Raw genomic sequence first — 20,026 nt, forward strand, 5'->3', positions numbered from 1 at the left:
AATAATATCTGAAAAGGGGCAGGGGCGGCTATATAGGGTTTTGCCTTAGTCAAACCCCCGCTTCGGTGATTTCCACCTCCACGAATAGCCAAGTTGTTTTGTAAAATGTATTGTGTGTGCAGACCTAGTGTGTGTGCAAGGTCCAAAATGCAAGAAAGCAAACTAGAGCAACCTAGAAAGTAAACCCTAATTGCTTGTAAATGATAATGTAAATGCTCTAAATCAAGATGCAATGTGATCTAAAGCATGAATAAATGATGTATCAAAGCTTATGCAAAGACATGAAAACAATACGAAATCATACCCAACCCTCAAGGGAGGAGTACAAGCCAATCTTCAGTCGGTAATCTCCTATTGTTCTTCAATGTCCTCCAAGCCCTAAGTGGATGAATGAATTCGATAGATGCTTGATAAAATGATGTTGAGTGTTGTTGAAGTCCTCAAAGATCTGCTCTTTCGCTACATATGAAGTTCCTGGAAACAAAAATCCCATCCCTTCAAATGAGAAAAGAGAGCTCTTATGTATGAAACCCTAGGTCGTAAATTCGTATTTTGGCCGACCTAGAGATTGAATATCCCGCCAATTTCTTGGGGTTAAGCTTTATTTTATGATTGGATCGTGCTCCCAAAATTTTGGGAAAAATGTCCGGGACCATGTTGCACGGGCGCCATGGTCCCGACAACTTTTCACCAAATTTTCAGGGCCGTCGGATATGATGATTTTAGAGAGAATCCCGAAGTTACAGGTGATTTCGAGATGTTTAGACCCTGAAACCAAGCCCCCAAGTTCGAAATAGGACTTAATTAGGGTTTTTGATTAAGTGGTGTATTGGAAGAATAAAATGCGAAGGGCACGCTTTAGTGAAAGGGCCCAACTTTATGATGTAGAAAATGATGAAATAGGGCCTTAGACCTAATTAATTTGATTAATTAAGTGCTTAAGGAGAAATGCAATGCAGAATGCAAAATGCACTAAGGCAGGTGCTAAACTAGGTGCGAAATTGTACCACCCTAGCGAGTGCGTACAATTTACGACGCTACAAGAAGAAAAAGCAGGAAGAGGTTAAGAAGAAGGAAGAAATGGAGAAGAAACAAGAAGAGGAGAAAAAGAAAGAGTCAGAGAAGAAGAAAGAAGAAGACAAGAAAAGAGTGGAAGAGGAGAAGGAAGCAGAGAAGAGAAAACAAGCAGAGATCCAAACTGAAGAAGGAGGGAAGACTCCTAAGGAAATTAGTGATCAAACCAAGCAGGTTGATTCCACCAGCCCTATTGATCTAACTGGTGCATGTTTGACTCAATCAGCAGATGAGTCTGAGCTACTTCGAGGCATCAAACTTGCACAAGAGAGACTAGAAGAATTGCGGAGGAAGAAAGAACAGGATGTCATACAAATTGCAGCTGACACCCTTACTAGTCTAATTCCCGGTACTAACCTCCCCAGTACCGACTCCTCTCTATCCAAACTCAAACTTCTTTGTACCATAGTAGAGGATCGGGTACAATGCTTGGAAGATGTTGCTCAAGCAACTGCAAGAAAGAATCATGAGAAGGCACTCAATATTGCCTTAGTCAAGCAAATGAATGAACTCAGGACACAACTACTGAAGCAGCAGAAAGATATCAGTGTTTCTATGGGTGAGGGTAAGTTACTTTTGAGTAAAATCTGCCAACCCCATGTGTTTTGTGAAGATGTGCTCAAACAGAAAGCTAAACTCCAATCAGAGTTACAGGAATATATCAGCAACTTCAAGATGCCCTATAATTTATTCATTGCCTATGAACAAACTGTTCATCATTTTCAGCATCAAATTGCCAAGATGGACTTAGAGATCAGCAACCGAACTCAAGATTTGCAGGAGCTTCAACTGCTCCTATTACCTAAACTGCAAGTTCTTCAGAGATGTTTTCTCAACTTGGAAGCCATCACGGTAACTCAAGAGATGAGTACCATCAATGCAATGGACGAACTGGCATTCCAAATGAAGACTGAAAGTGAGGTTGGTACCTCATTACTTGAGTCATGGACATTGGACACGAAGATTTTTATGCAGAACTTTAAATGTGTTTTTGAGAAATTTCATTCCTTATTGTCATGAACATCTACTCTATGTTATTTTATAAAAAGGATAGTTTGCATTACTTTGTCATTGTTGGCAAAGGGGGAGTAGTGTACATACATTAAAATTTTGGTGAATGTTTATGCACTTACTTGTAATTTTTGCAAAGAGGGTAGTGTATATGCTTAGGGGGAGTAATTTTGATTGTAGCATCTTTTGTGTTATTGCTGTAAAAATACTTAGATGTCAAAATTTTCCTAAGTGTTGCCATCAATCCCAAAGGGGGAGATTGTTGGCATTTTGATGATGTTTTGATTATCATTGATGGACACACACTTTCTTGATGTATGAGTTATGCTCAACCGGTAATTGTTCCAACCGGTATTGTGTATTGTTGAATGTATAGTCTTTAGACTATCGGTATTTTGCAGAAGATGGTTTACCGGTCACAGATTGATTGAAGATCCCAAGCGGTATGAAGACCCCAAGCGGTTCAAGGATCTCAAGCGGTACGAAGGACCCAAGCGATAGTTAACTTTTGATCGGAACACTACGATCTTCCAGTCTTTATTTTTGACAACCGGTAATCGATATATTGTATTAACCGGTATATATCTGTGATGAGTTACCAACTAGTATTACTATAATGTGTGATGAGTTATCATCCACCGACACTTTGGTGGTGTGTTTGTGTCGTGTTACCAAATGTGTCTAGATGCACTGTACCTAGGAACTTGTAGTCTAATTCTATTGGACCGACATGAAACCAAATTCCTTTATAAGGACATCATGTCTAGGGTTTGCACGTATGAGACATAGAATAGAAAAGGTTGCGCGCGACTAGTGAAGAGAAGATTAGGTCTGTGTGAAGAGATAGAGTGTGGAGATATTGAAGACTGAAGTAATGCTGAAATGCATTAACAATGAGCTATCAAGGATCTAATTAAGCATACTGCGCTATTATCTAGATCATTCACTTGTTGATTACTAATATCTTCGACAAGTCTGAAACCCTTAACCGGGTAGGCCCAACAAAGCCTTTGTAAATCCTCTAACAAGTTGGTTCACAACTATGGATCTGAAATCCTTTAACAAGGTAGTCTTTAACAGGACTTATCTCCTAACAGAGATCTAGATTTCTAACAGGATCTGTTCTGGTGAAGAACATTGTATGACCTTAACCGGTTTGACCTTAACCCGTCTGGTTACTATTCTGCAGATAGTTACTTGTGAGTTTCAGCTCACCGTGGTTTTTCCCATTTGGGTTTCCACGTCAAATATCTTGTGTTATGGTGATTGTGCTTTTGTGGGTGAATGCTTTGTTTTCTATTTGGTTTGCATTTATCTTAACCAGTTTATTAGTGAATCTGTTGCACCGGTTATCTGCTAAACTGTTTAAAAGATTGATTACAGTATTTTTTGGTATACTAATTCACACCCCCCCACCTCGCCTCTTAGTATTCATTGATTACTTGAGAGAGCAAGTTAGTGAAGAGAAGGTGAAGCTAGAGTATGCATCTACAAAGGAACAAATAGCTGATATTTTCACTAGCCTTTACTTGCAGATACAGTTGTCTATTTGAGAGAGAGGTTAGGGGTATCCACCTCTCCTGATGAGAACTAGATGCATTGATTTGCATCAATCCGGTGGACTTCACAGTCTTATCCTTTTATCTTGATTAGTGTGTTGATGATGCTCCTTTGCTAGAGTAGTTTGTATTTTTGGAAAGATTTCAGAGACTCATGTTTCTATTTTAGGAAGAGAGTTTGGTTTTCTGTTTTGAGATCTTTGGCATTGTTGTCAAAGGGGGAGAGAGATCATGTAAAAAACTGCTTTATATGTCCTGATCTTAGGGGGAGTTTGTTGGAGTTTGCTGGAGATATCTTCTTTCTTTGCATTGATTGTTTTTCACATTCATAGGTTGCCATCAATGCCAAAGGGGGAGATTGTTGGATATTATTGGTCATTTCTACTGCTAGGATATGTTGTTGTCATTGATGTCAACACATTCTTGTGCATTGCTCTGGTGATTGCAGATTGGGAAGATCTTATGATCCAATTTGTTGTTTTGTTTTGTTGATCTCTGTTTTGCAAAGTTCGGTATTTCCTCCGATATATTCCGATGTGATCAGATCTTGTGTTGAGTTTTTGGGACGGTCTTGTGTATCTTCATTTCAGATGGATCGTGATTTGGTGCCCAAGTTATCTTTCTTCATGACATATGCTAATTGGTTGTGTTCTTGAGCTTTCAGACGTTAATTGATGAAGATTTGATAAGTGGTGTTGGTGTAGTTGTTCCTGATGATTCTAACGTGTTTGTTGGTGTTTCCTAGTTGTGTCCTATTTATTTTGGTGATCCGCATTGATCATCGTGCAATTTTTTGGTGGTTTCTATCAATCAGTGATGATTTTCGTGTTATGCAGTTTTCCTGGTGGTGTAGCGTGTTGCAGTTGATCTTGGCGTGATTTCCAATGGAGTTGTACATTTGGGAATTTGTTTTAGGACCATGATATGTTATGTAAATCATTATATTGGTCCGGTGGTCGATCTTTACATCGTGTGATGTAATTTTGTAATTGAGGGTTGAGGGTTTAGCCGACCTTGTTATCAAGGTTGATGATTTGTATATATAGGTAATATATTCATGTAATTCAGGTGTTGATGTTAAGTCTGCATTATCAGAGAGAAGTTTATGTGCGAACAAGTGATTTATCCTTTGGTGTTGAATTTGAGGAGAGATTGGTGTTGCAGGGCAGACATCTGAGCTTAATTGGAACTGTAATCAGACATTTGGAGATATTATTCTTTCAGTTCATTTCTTCTGGATTGTAGTCTAAATCTTATTGTAAGTCAGTGAGACTTCCTTGAGGGTTGTAGCCTTCCAAGCCATTGTCTCTTGAGCAGTGAACTCTAGGCAATGTGTCTGAATGCATGTGCATTCCCCATTGTAATATTTTCACATACTACTATAGAGTATCATCTTACTATGGGTAGGTTCCCACCATGGTTTTTCCCTTAATTGGGTTTTCCACGTCAAAATCTTGAGTGTTGTGTGTTGTGCTTTCAATTTGCTTATATGTCTTATTACTAGAGTTTATCAAATTTGTGTTTTGTGATTAAATTCTATATTTTGGTGAAGACTGATTCACCCCCCCTGCTCTCAGTCTTCTTTCTTGGCTATTGCTAATAGACCTAAGGCATTGAGGCATATATATACAAGTTGATTTGTAATCATTCAATACGAATTCACATACAATGAACTACCTCTGTCTACTAATCAGCAATTTGCCTTTGTCAAGTGAATTAGTGTTTCAGTCTAGTGAATTCATCTGATTACTTACTTGGTTGGGCGAACATCATACTTGGTTGGGTGAACATCATTCTCGGTTGAGCGAACATCATACAAGATTGGCGAACTTCCTTTCAAGGCTGCCAAATCCATTCATAGTAATAGTGAACTTCATCTAGGGCAGCAAAGTATTCAAGGACATAACCTTCAGAATCTTGTATCACCCGCAGCAAGATAAGTTGCCCTAATGTGTGCCCTAATTTGAAGTATGCTTCATGTGTGAAGCAAGATTGTAAATCTGCTACTGAGTTTAATTAATATAATCTGAGATTTTTTGTTGTTGGGTTTTTCACCTCTAAGAGGGAGGTTTTCCCATAAAATTGTTGTGTTATGTGTGTTGCATTTGTTATCATCTGCTTTATGTTATCAGTCTGATCCAAAACTAACACCATCATCACATTGAGCAAACTGAATAATGTTAAGTATCAAGAGATATTGCTCAACATTCCTTCATGATAATCTATCAGGTCTACAAGTGCGAATTGAGGTGTCATACTAGTTACCACTCATCTAATCAAAAGATTCCATGTCAGCATGTCGAAATGCAATGCACCTGATTCATTCTATGGAGGCACAAACTTTGAGCTACCTACCCTCATTTTCTATTGGTTCACATTCAATATTGAACCTAAATGTAATATTCTCATTGGTCAGAGGAGTTTGTTGTAACAAACCCTAATTAGGGTTTCCATCTTGTAATCTCGACCATTGATTGTGAATCAATCTGAGTCATTCATTGTAAAGAGCTATCTATATAAGGCTCGGTTTTCTAATTTGTAAGAATAATAAGAGTAGGAGAATGATAGCAAGACAAGAAGAGTAAAAGAATAGATAGATTAGAAGTTAGAAGTTAGATTATGAGAAGGCAAAGATTGTTGTCTTGTTGTAAAGAGCATATGATTTCATTGAAGCTATGGTGAATTAATGTGTCATTTCAACAAGTTGCATGGTCTCTACTTCTCAATTCATTTTCATGTTGTTTAGATGAATGATAGGAATTGTGAATGATTAATGGTGAAATTCATTTATCCATACCACTAACAATTTGTTGATCGTAAGTTTGCCTTGTGTGGTCAACTGGAATCCTTAAATGAGCTTAACTTGAATTGCTATTCGTACCTTGATATGCATCACCTTGATGGTATCCTTGTTAGTGATAGTGATTTGAATATTGTTCTTATATTCTTAGGATTAGAATAGACTCCTTGAACCCTACATCTTTTGCAATATTTTTTCCCAAACAAATAGTTAGAATCTAAGTTCCTGCAACATCCAAACGTTCAGCATTCAAGTATTCAATGTAAGTCCCCTTGGATTACCAGCAATCACATCGACCAATTGAGCTATCCACATGTCAAGACCTGACAATAGAAACCTTGGAGTCTTCCAATTGATCACATAGTTTAGCATTTGGGAAGATTTTGCTCAAGAGAGGATAAGATACTTTTGGTATTTTGTTTTGTGTTTGATTGTGCCTAAAAAATACATCAACAAATTCCAATTTATCCTTTTCCCATAATAAAAAAATTGTATGGAAACACTTTCGTTGTTTTAAAAAACCCACAGATCAAGATTTTACAATGGGCAACTTTGGTGGAATGAATACCTCAAATTCATTAGCTTTGAGACAACCAGGGTTCCAATTTATCCTTTTCTCATAATAAAAAAATTGTATGGTAACACTTTAGCTGTTTTAAAATATCCACAGATCAAGATTTTACCGTGGGCAACTTTGGTGGAATGGATACCTCTAATTCATTAGTTTTGAGACAAAGAAGTTTCAATCTAAGATTCGTGCTTTGTATCAAATGACAATAAAAACCTCCCAAATGCAAAAAGAACAAATGAAAAAAAATTTAAAAATCACCTCAATCCAAACATGAGAAAACAATAATTTAAATAGTGTACTAACCGACATTGTGCAGATGATAAGAATAATCTCCCGTCTTAGAGGCGAGGACTAAAAAACATCTTCAACATAACTTTAAAACTACAAAATTCCTCGGTAACTCCTCCCAAACAGGTGGGTTAAGCTGATGCAATATTTTACTGAATATATAGATGGAAATCTCTATGCAAATATATGAAATATCACTTTTTGGTTTGAATATTTTAATGAATATATCGATGGAAATCTCTTAGCAGGATCTACGCAATATCCCTTTTTTGTTTGAATATATTTAGGGGATATAAAAATGATTAAAAAAACCGTCAACTCAAAATGGAAGAATTCATCTAACCAAATAATAACGTATTTCTACATGTTAGTGAACGTTGTGAAAGAAAATGTGTTAAGGAATGGTATTTTGGATTTGGAAGTTTCAATGTTTCAAGTTTGAATATGAACAAATTTAGGAATTAATTTTTGTGGTGTAATCCAAGCCAAGCATTTTCTTCTGATGAGAGTGCTATATATATATATTGTGTATATGTACTGAGTCATACATGATCTAGTTTGAGCCAGATTGAGAGTTAAAATGGAGAGAGAGCAAATGTATATGGCAGTCTATTCTTTTTCTCGGAGTAATGTCTTTTTAACTGGATTGGTACTTGGTGCAGTGTGGATAGTATCAAAACTGTGGGCAAGTTGGAGAAGCGACAAAATAAGTTCCTGTAAATTACCACCAGGATCTAATGGATGGCCTTTGATTGGAGAAAATATCACTTTTTTTAGAGCTATTAATTCTACTACGAATCATCCACGTCAATTTTCTATAGACCGAGAGAGAAGGTAATAACAGTGTGATCAAAATTATATTTTCTAGCGATAGAAATAATTATATAAGAGTCGTACTAGTTAAGGATTTCTGAAAGCATGCGTAATTGAGCCTAATATTATTGTAATGTCTTCTGCAACCATTCATTTAGCTTAGTTTATGGCCATTAATTTCGTTTGTGGGTAGACAGATTATGAATATATTGTGTTCCTTCTCATATTACAAATGTTTTATATTTTTTAAATTTTATTGTTTGAGAAAAGTTACCTCTAAACTAATGTACTAAAACAAAGAAATTGCAGGTATGGACCAGTGTTTAGGTCTAATTTATTTGGAAGTGCAAAAACGGTTGTATCAGTAGATGCAGAATTTAATAAATATGTGCTTCAAAATGAGGGAAGGTTATTTCAAGCCAAATACCCCTCCACTAACAACAATCTAGTTGGCAAATATGGCATGGTCACTGTCCATGGAGAACTACAAAGGAAGCTACATGCAACAGCAGTTAACTTGTTGAGGGCTGAGAAGATGAGTTCTGATTTCATGGATGACATACAAAATGCCTTGTCCACAGCAATGGAAAAATGGGAAGATATGAGAGACATCCATCTCCAACACGAGTGTCACAAGGTGAACATATATCTTTATATTGAAAATAGTTGATTTTTTTGAGAACCTTGAATAATAAATATGGGTTATGTATGTAGATTGTTTTAAACTTGATGGCGAAAAAATTGTTGGACTTATCTCCTTCACAAGAAATGGATGGAATTTACAAGGCTTTTAAGGATTTTGCTGGGGCTCTTGTTTGCCTTCCGATCAATATCCCAGGATCGACTTACTATAAAGGAATGAAGGTGAATGCACCTTTTTTCTTTATTAGGGTATTATATCACTAAAGCTACAATCCCTCGTATACTAGATTTTTATTACTTATTATAAATTGCATTCAACCAACAATCAATTGACTGAAAAAATGATTGTAAAATTTTCAGGCAAGAAATGTTATCATAAGAACAATCCATGAGTGTATAAAGGAAAGGAGGGAGCATCCAGAAGTGGAGCGAAATGATCTCTTAACCAAACTTTTGAAGGATGGATCCCTTTCTGATGAAATAATTGCAGATTTTTTAGTGTTTTTCCTATTTGCAGGATTTGAAACTTCATCCACAGTCATGGCATTTTCTATATTGTTTCTTACTCAGAATCGACAAGCACTCCAAGAACTCACAGTGAGTGTACTATTACATAACAGTAGCACTAAAAAAATAATAATTGAACATTTTTAACCATTTGAATATCATCTCACATTACTAATAAGAATATGTTTTATTATCTTGTAGGATGAACATTTTGCTCTATTAAAGTCCAAAGGCAATGAAAAGATAACATGGGAAGACTACAAGTCGATGAAATTCACTCATTGTGTGCGTAAACAAACTTTTTCTTTTTCTCTTACTTTAATGAATATTCAACCCTTAACTTACAACATTATGTAAATTTATTTTTGCAGGTAATAAAAGAAACTCTTCGTCTTGGTAATGTTGCTCCACTAATTCCTAGAGAAGCTAAACAAGATATAAAAGTAAAAGGTAGTGTAGCTAGAGCTAAAAATGTTCTTTTTAATTCTAAATTAATTATAATTTTATTTTTTGTTAAATACATCTTAAAGATTAAGATAGTAAAGCAAATAATTATCATTGGGTTTTGCAGACTTTGTGATACCCAAAGGATGGTCAATCCTTGTTTTCTTGAATGCCACCCATTTGGATGAAAAGTACCACCCTGAAGCTCTTACATTCAACCCATGGCGTTGGCAAAATGAGGATCATGTATGATAGAACATTAAAGCTTTTGGTTTCTTTGAAGAGAAAAGATAAATTAATTTAATTGATAGATAGAATAATAACACTAATGGCCATATTCCTCATGTAGGAGCTATCCGACAAAGCATGGTTTATGCCTTTTGGTAAAGGTGGGAGGCTTTGTCCAGGATATCATTTAGCTAGATTAGAAATTGCTCTTTTCCTCCACTACTTCCTTACAAAATTCAGGTCATATTTCTCTCTTTCTTTCAAAGATATCTTTTATGCTCATTCCTTAAGTTCAAACCAAAGAATATTGATTAGATCCATGCATCTAATAACAACTTTCAATTAGAATTACTCAATAAAAATATTTGATGATCTGAAAAGATGTTAAATTCAATTTATTTCTTGATAACTTTGTATCATACATTTTTTAAATAACATTTGTTATGGTGTTGGCAGATGGGAGAAGTTAGAAGATGATCATATAAGCTATTTTCCTGCTCCTACATTAGTGAAGGGTCTTCCCATTCGTGTTTATCCAAATTCTCTCCAATCTGTGGATGGCGTGATGGGATGAAAAACAGTCTTACATGATTCTGCATTGTTTCTTCCAATCTTATGTTCATGTCTCTTTCTTTATATTTATGTCAACTTATATTTTCCTTCAAATATTAAACATATAAATCTATGATTAAATGTTTGGGGTCTCAATTTGAGAATAGAAGTGACCAATTACATAATTTATAGAACAATATCCAACCAGATCATCATTTTACATTTGAAAATATCCCACTAAGGCTAGTCACATCAAGTATCACAGGTTTATGCAAACATGAAAGGAATCTCCATTTTGTAAATTGAAAGCATTTTCAAAGCTGTTTTAAAAAGTAAAATTATTCATGAAAAAGAAAACAGGATTAAGCAAGAGGCAAAAGAACAATAAGATACAAATTGCTAGTGGTGTAAGCGTGACAAATGGCATTCCATAAACCAATTTAGAATTATAGTTGATTTAATAAGCAAGATCATGGTTCTGACCAAGAGCAAGCATAGCCCTTCGTTTAATATTTCTGTCTTTGAACCTATTTTACCAAGAGCAAGCATAGCCTTTCGTTTAATATTTCTGTATTTGAATCTATTTTATAAAGCAAATAAATATGCACAATCTATTTGTAGTTCACCCATTATTTACACCGTTGTTGTGACTAGATTAACTTCTATTGGCATTAGATTTACATAACTATCATTAATCATCTATTAAAGCTCTTTAACTGCCCAATTTATAACCACTCATCAAATGAGAAAAACTTAGCAAGAGACAAAATTTAGAACTATACCTTGGAAGGTACATTTTCAATAAATGGAGGAGAGCAAACCATAAGCTTGGTCCAAATAAATGAGTAGCTTATGTACCCTCCTAGACAGGAACCAAGGCCCTTGCCAACCACCCTTCTATCTATACACAACGTTGGGAATTTATTAGTAAAACCCTTCTATCTAAACTTCAACATAAATGTGGCATTGTTGGGAACTTATTATAAGAGAAAATTGCAACAAAACGTAATGGTAATTATTCAACCATCAAATGGTTGAAGCGATCACTTGTGAATAGAAACGAAAATCTAGATATGCTAAATTGTCAAGCAGATAAACCATTGTTTTCATCTATTTATTTTTTAAACTTCTGTAGATTTCAAGAATATGCTGGTGTCCTTGTGTGGTTTTCTAAAATATATTGCTAAAAATGGTATTCCTCATTGCATTTTTCGTAGGAGGATTTTTTTTTCATTTTAAAAAAATGTGTGAAGAACGACATCCACTAACATCTTGTCAAATTTGGAGCTTGAGAATAGGTTATGGATATCTACCGAAGGATTAAGGAAGGGGGATTTTCGTCAGATGTATATTTAAGAGTTCTGCCAACAGTTTTTAAGGCATATACATAAGCTACATGAGCCTCTGTAAAACCCATGCCTATGTTCCACCACTTGTTTTATAACCAACTCCGTCTCCTTGCAGTTTAAGATGAAATCCTAGAAAAACTAAATAATTAGAGGCCAACAGTATAATGTGCCAAGAGTATACATAGGTTGAGGTTGTAGGGTATACACTGCGATGCCTGTTGCACATGATCAAAATAAGGAAAACAAAATTTGTGTTTGGCAAGAGTGCTTGCTTGCTCTCCAGGAAAGTACAAAAGCCACTTAGGTGTTTGGGCCAAGTTTATGGTTTTTTTTCACACTTATTGAATTCCTCTTCTGTCCAAGGGGTAGTTCTAAATTTTGTTTCTTGTTCCAAGTTTGAAATTCACAGTAACTGTTCTTTCCTAAGTTAATAAATGTAAACCAACAAATTCAAACTTAGAACAAGAGACAAAATTTATAATTATACCTTCAAGAGGGGCCAGAATCGGTAAGTCCAGAAAGAAAACCATAAACCTGATCCAAGCACCTGGATGGCTTCCTTGTCCTCCTGGACAGCAACCAAGTCCCTTGTCAACCACTCTTCCAACTGTACAACAATTTTTCGAAAAACCAAACAATATAAAATGACAGAGTTGCTTCCCTTCTAATTGTTTCATGCCAAGAGTGTTTTCATGGATTCTTAAAATTTATATTTTTACTTTATCTAAAATGACTAAAAAAGAAGAAATGGGAGCCAAAAACTAAAAATATGGGTGAGGAGTAACCTCACCTTTAATTTATGAGCTTCAGTCACTTTACTGAAAAGGGCAAGCACCTGGTACTCACACATGAATTTTTGAGAGTCAATGAAGAATCATGCAATTATGCCTACATCTACACTTGTTTTTTTCTAGTGAGCGCAGACAATTCTGAACTGTAGAGAGATGACATCCCCCAAGAAATAACAGAACCAACTAGAAGAGGACACTACAAGTCACCTAGCCCTATGCAACTCACCAAACAATGCCAATTATAGATTTCATTTTGAGACATCAACAAGTCTAAGACTGACATATAATACGATTTCATATGTTTACCTTAAGACAGGGTAATCTTCAATGGAAGGCTAAATCAACTCATCTTAAAAACTTGTTATATAAATGAGCGGCACGGAGTGAGATGATTTGCATGGGACTAGAATTTGAGCTATAACCCTAAAACTAGATTGAAAATCAACCAAAAGCCACGATTTAATGCAATCAAATGTGAGCCTAAGAAATTAGATTGCATATATTGATACAATAAAATTTTAAGTTGATGAGAATTCCCTAAAGAATAGAGTGCAACTGCACCGCAATGAATGAGAAATGTGAATCGTGTCAGCACACTTTTGGGCATTTGCAGTTATAAAAAGATTCTGTGCGTGTTAAAATTGACCTCTTGCTCCATGGTGACAATTCGTACCTTGGAGGAATGGATAAGCTGAGGCCCTAAACATTCAACATGAAGAATAAGATCATTTTTTTAAAAAATCATATATAAAAACAGAACGGAAATTCAAATATATACCCTTCGTCCAACTAAGTTAGAAATGTAATAATTTATGATCTATGGTGCCCAACAACATGCAAATAGGAACCATACATCGTTGGCAATATCAAATTTGAGCCCACATGCACAAAAATCCTTATTTTTGGCACTCGTACATAAATGAGTGCCTTGGTTTGGACTTGTAATGAATCAATGCAAAGGAAATGAAAGGTCCCTTCACTGTCCAAGCAATGATGCAATATCTTGTAATAAAAAACAAAAGATATGGGTAAATACAAGTGTATATGTAAACCATGATAGTGTTTCTTTTTTGGGTTGATTTGAAAGGGCCACTATTGATTGTTTGATTCAATAAAGAAGTGAAGTTGAAAGGGTGTTATTGCAGGAATCCAAATTACCTTTGTTTGACTGTAATTAGAATGGATTTTCATGCAGGAAACATGTGGAGAATCAATGTTACCATTATAATGTGGAATTGTAGAGATTAAAATCAAATTTGTACTATGCATGAAATGGAAGAGAGTCATGGAATTTATTGCAGATATTAAGTAGAGAAATTGTTACTACCAGCAAATTGGTATCATTTTTCGTCACTGGGTGAAGTGAATATTGTCCTAGTAGGCCTTGAAAGTAAGTCAAAATACTTTATATGGGGATTTCTTGTTTCATTATTTTGATATTTGATTATTCTATCTTTCCAAGCCTTGAAACCATGGAATTTTTGGCATTTGAGTTTTTCTTGTGTGAAAAAATCATTTTTGGTCCAAGAAGAGTTGAAATCCTTGTTGGAAGATAATAAAAGGCTAGACATTTTTGTGAGAGTTCAGTGAAAAATTAACGATAAGTTAATTTCTGTTTGAGTCCTTAAGGATATCCTAATCAAGTCGTAGGAAGGGCTTGCACTCATATGGAATATGTTGTTAAATTTTTGTAAAGCATCGACCATTTCCTAGTAGACCTTAATCCAAAGCCAAGTTTGGAGCTGTCTTTGATAGTCTATTACACTGTTTGAAACTAATACAAGGTAAAATGCCACAAGCTGAAAAGCCAACAATACCTTAATAGCATGGTGAAACATTCTAGACAAAGGACATTTGTTTTATGATTTTCTCAATTACTGCAGTCTCTGAAGTACCTCACAGCAAAATGGGTTGCAATAAGCTTTGTGGGAACACATCAATTCCATATCCCTGTTAAGCCCTGTGGTAATAGTGAGTTTGGACTTGATTGCTACAACAATTCTACTTTGATAATTACATTGAACAAGTTTAGCTAAATGTGACCAGCATTGATCCAGATAGTATTAGATTGATCCCATCAGCTTCTCTTATATAAATATACTGAATTCACTATCCAAGGTATGCAAAGCTATGCAACTTCCACCAGTAACATTATCTTTTGTCTAATTGTAGTAAGTCAGGAAATTGTCCACTGAAGGGTAACATTCGTACTGGAGAAAACAATGAACGATCCAAGTTTGGTGATAACTGATGCTCTGATCTTACGAATGAGACACTCTGGCAAGATGGAGATTCTAACTTTATTCTATTCTCCCAGATGCAGTGCACAGGTTTCATCAGCTCGGTCATTTCAAGCATCACTCATAATTATCATGCAGAGTTTGGGCTCAAAATGAAGTGGGGCATTATGGGTAACTGCAATTTTTTTTTATGTAATGCCAATGCAGACTGTTTTACAGCCACAGATGTTGAAGGCATTGTGAGATGATGGTTATAAAGGAGATGGATTTGTTGAAGGTATTGTTTGCAGAAGAGGCAACTTTCTTGGTTATATCCCAATTTATTTTCTGTAGCTCCATATTTGATAAATATTATACAGAACAGCCTATACTTGTTTGGTTGATCCATTCCTTGTAATCTATGTCCTGACCTCTGTTTGATTTTAAATTATTAAGAGAAGGAATAAGAAATTAATAAAAAAAGTTGAATCCATATTCCTACCAATTTCCTAGATTTGTTTCATAATCGTATCTTGCAAAATAATGCAGAGCTTCGAGGGACAAACACTTTTTGTTAAACCTTACAATGGATGGTTCCTTTAATTTTGGAGGAATTAAAACAAGCAGCAGCACCTGTACTAGTGTGTGGTACCATGTACATGCTTCCATCTTCATCATTCCAGCTTGACTGTAGGTAGGAAGCGTGAAAACTACAAAATCCTGCAATGTAAGGCAAGTCAATAAATTCAATTTTTTGCTTATTTATCTTTTATCACCTCATATCACTAGAGTTAAAGAAATTTATTATTTTTTCTTATTTGTTTCATTTTTCATTTATTAGAGAAAACTTTCCTTGATAAGAAGCTTTACTCATTATTGATTTCAAGAAAATAATTGTGTAGGCTTGTGAAAATTACTACTCTATGGCGGTTAGAGATGTTATTCAGATCTTATCAGTGAATTATGGCACTAGTTGAGTAAACTATTAGAATCTAACAAATATAATCAAATTGGTACTTGCTATACTTATGGGGTGCCATCTACTTCCTACTATGGATTTCAACGCATTCATGGTTCAAATCATGTCTACACTACTGAAAATTGGATATACATAAGAATTCACATTCTTGCAAATGCTTCCATATCAAAAGAATATGCAACTAAGGCTTAAATAAGTGACATAAATTAATGAAACACTGCTGATATGCTGAAACAATGTCCCATATGACTATGTACAACAATTACTCACTTTTTATTAGAATTGGTGATATTAACATTGCAATCGTATGACTATGTATCTTAACTTTAATATTTTTTAGTCAGTTATTATTTTATGTGACTCCAAGATTTGTGGAAGGGGAACTTCAATCTCCCACATGAGGAGAAATATTTTTGCAATTAAATATTATTTACTAGGCACTTTGTCATGTTCCGACCCTAATATCCCTTGTATTGTATTCGAATCAGTTATGTATAATGACTAAAATCGCCATTTATCCTTTATGCAATAAATATAATATGCAATCATATATATATTGCTGTTTGGTGGAATGTTTCTTTAACGAAGACTTAACAAGATAACTAACAGTTGTGATTGACCAAAGGGTCATAAACCTTTTGGAAAGAATGGATAAGAAAGAGACGCCTCTCTTTAGAGATATGTTTCCCTCCAACAAAGAGACAAAGCGAATGAAGCTGCTTTAAGAGGGGCCATAGGGTGCCAAGGAGGGATAGGATAGCAGAAAAAAAAGATTTCGCACAGGGCCAGCAAGTTTAGTCTTCAGAAGAGCAATATTCCAGCGCACTGTGTCACAGTAATATCATTCTGAATATTTATTAGAATCTTATCTGTATGCTGTTATGATTCACAGTCACAAAATTACAATCATAAGGAATAATATTAGATAACTTCAGAAATCTTCAGACAAAATTACAAATAACATAAGCAGGTTAATATACTGAATTTACAAATTAATGGTAATTTACACAGGAAAATAAATGTTACCTCAGCAATTAATAGTAATTTCTCACAATAAATACAAGATGTGTACAGTAATATGAAAGGCTATGAATGAATCATAAATTCTCAAATCATTAAGAACATAATGATAAAAATATTAAGTATTTAAATCAGATTTACAGTGCTTACTTGTGAGGGAATGGAGGTGCAATGGAGAGGTTAAGAGAGACTCGTAAGTTGGCTGTCCCAGAACGACCCCAGAGGGGTCTAGGACCTTGAGAGCACTTACCTTGAGAATTATAGCAACCTGGTTAAAGTCTCATCCCAAACTCACGAGGTAAGTAAGCCATGAAGAAAGTTGATATATGAGGAGATCAGTTAGAGTCACCAAGTGGAGCAAAAAGGTTGGAGGAAACAACCTCTCTTGGGCTTGGGTAGAGAGACTCTAAAGCAGCCCTCATGGTATCCTCCTTCCAAACATCATGTTTATATAAATTAGAATTCACATCATAATGTTAAACTTGCATGTTTATTAATCAGAGGAATGTATCTATTTGCATATGGTTTTATTGTTATATGCAGGAAACTATATTTAATCTTATGTTTCTAAGTTGACCAGGTATAATCTCTAACCCTAACTTTATAATTTTCTGATTCATATTACAGAATTTAGAGGGGGATTACAAGTGGTATTAGAGCATAATCCTGCCACCCTATGAGAAATAGTTAATGCAAGCAAACCCATGTAGACGAGGCAGATCAACTATGGCTGAACAACTAGCCAATGAACTAACAACCTTCATGGAACAAACCAATGAAAGATTTGAAAGAACAAATCAACTAATCCTACAAGCTATCCAAAGCATGAGTAATAACAATACTAGACCCAACCAAAATCAAGGGAGAGACACTCATTGTTGTGACCTTTTCACACATCACCCCATTGCAAATGGGGACCCCCCTTCTTTTGCTTTCCAGCAGCATTGGTCTCATAGATTCAGATGGCTAGCAATCAAAGTTAAACTCCAAATATGAAGTTTTTGCCTTAGGAAATAGTCAAGCCTCCTAGATCTCATTTGCAAGCAAGAAAGGTCTTAGGGTTTTGAGATTGGTGAAAATTAGGGTTTTAGAGTGGCATAGGTCAGATTGAGAGAATGGTCATCAAAGTTGCTTTCAATGGTGAACAAATATCCCAAGATGATGACGTATGAAAGCATTGGGCTCATTATGGTCTTGAGGTGAAAATATAGCTAAGGCAAGATTTTGCTCAAGGCATGGTCTTGGCATGAGCTTGCTCACATGGAGTTATTTGTGCAAATGAACTATCAAATGCCGCCACACCAAGGAGAAATGCAAGTTCAAGTTTGTGCATTTAAACCCTAAATTTCCGCCAATCTTGTACAAATGAGGGTCTAATTTATGTCTACCATTAGCTCGACTTAGGCAAAGATGAACATCAAGAATTTGTGCAAATGGAGGGGCAAAAGCCGCCCAACTTGTGCAAATGGAAGCATAAATGCCGACCTAGTAAGGAAGGATTTTGGTTCAAACAAAGGTAGAAAATGCACCCCACCAAGCAAACTTGTACGATTGAAGGCCTAAATTCCGCCCAAGTTGTGCAAACCAAGCACAAAATCCCACCTTACCTAGTGCAAAGGAGTGATCAAAAGTTGACCAAGCAAGTTGTGCTTGTGCAAATGAAACATCAAATGCTGCCATCCTTGTGTAAACAAGCACCTAAAAGCCAATCAATTTGTGCAAATGAAGCACAAAATACCACCTAAGACAAGTTTGCCTTGTGCAAACAAAGATGAATTTGCCGCCTCCCTTGTACAATTGGATGTCAAAATGCCGAAATATTGTGCGGTTGAAGGGTGAAAGGCCGCCTAAAGCATGTTAGTGCAAACGAACATGAGATTTGCGCCCTAGTTGTGCAAATGAGACACAAAAATGCAACCAAGTTGTGCAATTGAAGTCATAAAATGTGCTCAAATAAGAAAAAAATTGTGCAAATAAAAGGCTTAATACGAAATTCATTGTGCAAATGGAGCACTAAATACTGAAGCCTTTGTGCAAATGAAGCACAAAAGGCCAATCTCTCCAAGAAATTTTCAAGCATTGATGTTAAGTCAGCTATCAAGAACAAGGGGTAAAGCGCTTAGTGAGAAGATCAAGGTTTTGTTTTATTTAAACAAGTTGGCCTAAGACTTGAAAAGACACACCTCCCTCACATCAACACCTATATAGAAAGGTGTTTTACCTCATTTCAAGTATCAACTCAACACCAAGTGATTCTGATCTAGCTTCAAGCAGAGCGAAATTCACCTTCAGGCTGAGTGAAAAGATATTAAGGCAGCGTTTTTGATCATTTCATTGATCAAAATTCAACTTGAGGTTATGCGATTTTGATTAAGAGGAGGTTGAGCTTAAGATTAGAAGCATTTCAGCTCACTTTTTGAAGGAAACCTGGGCAGAGCTGAGTGGATTTTCATGCATGATCAGACCTGTAGCAGCATCAAAGGTAAAATTATTTGGATCAGACTTTAACCACTTGTTAAGATTTCATTTGCAAACCATATCCCAATGCAAGATCATTTTTTTTGTCAAAACCAAGAAACCCTAAGGCTGAAGTTTTGTTATAAGAGCTTAAAATCTGAGTTATTTGTATCACTTTCAGGTCTGATTTATTTGTCCAAGTGCTGTAACCTCTGATTTTTTTCGAGACAAAGTTAAATCCTCATCAAGGTATGTGGAAGGGTTAATAGGGATGACTTTGTTAGATTGATCTTGGTATAAAGGTTGTTAATGCATTTCGTTTCACATCTCTTCCAACAACCTCATTGAAATTGAAAATCTGATTTTGACATCAGTCAGCCACTAAAACCCAAAGCTATATCAACTTCGTGACAAAAGTTATTTGTCTTGTAGGTAGATGTCTGGAGCAAAGACTGGGGGAAATATGAGTCAGGTCCAGATGAAGGATGAATTCAGAGGTGTTCTTTTCAAATCCAAGCTCTCCTCCAAATGGCGAAAGGTTGGAGATACCAACCTTGGTCACATTGATGTCAATGACTTCCGAGACCAAGTGTTTGGGAAAGGCAAATATAACACTTCCAAGATGGCAAGGAAACTCACAAGGAATGGTATTTCTCACATTGTTGACTTTCCACCAGCAGTCAAATGCAGCGAACTGATCATTGAGTGTGCTAGGCACTACA

At 35.6% G+C, this 20,026-nt stretch overlaps 1 protein-coding gene across 1 annotated transcript; it reads left to right on the forward strand.

Moving 5' to 3' along the window:
• Positions 1–7,786: 7,786 nt before the first annotated feature.
• On the forward strand, positions 7,787–10,696 carry LOC131050641 (cytochrome P450 720B2). Its single transcript, XM_057984846.2, has 9 exons — positions 7,787–8,137; positions 8,426–8,753; positions 8,831–8,980; positions 9,119–9,355; positions 9,467–9,550; positions 9,637–9,715; positions 9,837–9,955; positions 10,059–10,177; positions 10,394–10,696. The coding sequence occupies exons 1-9, from the start codon at positions 7,884–7,886 to the stop codon at positions 10,509–10,511; spliced, it is 1,488 nt and encodes a 495-aa protein (XP_057840829.2). The 5' UTR covers positions 7,787–7,883; the 3' UTR covers positions 10,512–10,696.
• Positions 10,697–20,026: the final 9,330 nt, after the last annotated feature.

Source organism: Cryptomeria japonica, chromosome 8 (assembly GCF_030272615.1).
Source record: "Cryptomeria japonica chromosome 8, Sugi_1.0, whole genome shotgun sequence".
Classification (NCBI taxonomy): domain Eukaryota; kingdom Viridiplantae; phylum Streptophyta; class Pinopsida; order Cupressales; family Cupressaceae; genus Cryptomeria; species Cryptomeria japonica.

Coding starts and splice junctions, on each gene's coding strand:
- LOC131050641 (XM_057984846.2), top strand. CDS start 7,884: ATGGAGAGAGAGCAAATGTATATGGCAGTCTATTCTTTTTCTCGGAGT. Junction 8,981..9,118: donor CTTACTATAAAGGAATGAAG/GTGAATGCACCT, acceptor TAAAATTTTCAG/GCAAGAAATGTTATCATAAG. Junction 9,956..10,058: donor GTTGGCAAAATGAGGATCAT/GTATGATAGAAC, acceptor TTCCTCATGTAG/GAGCTATCCGACAAAGCATG.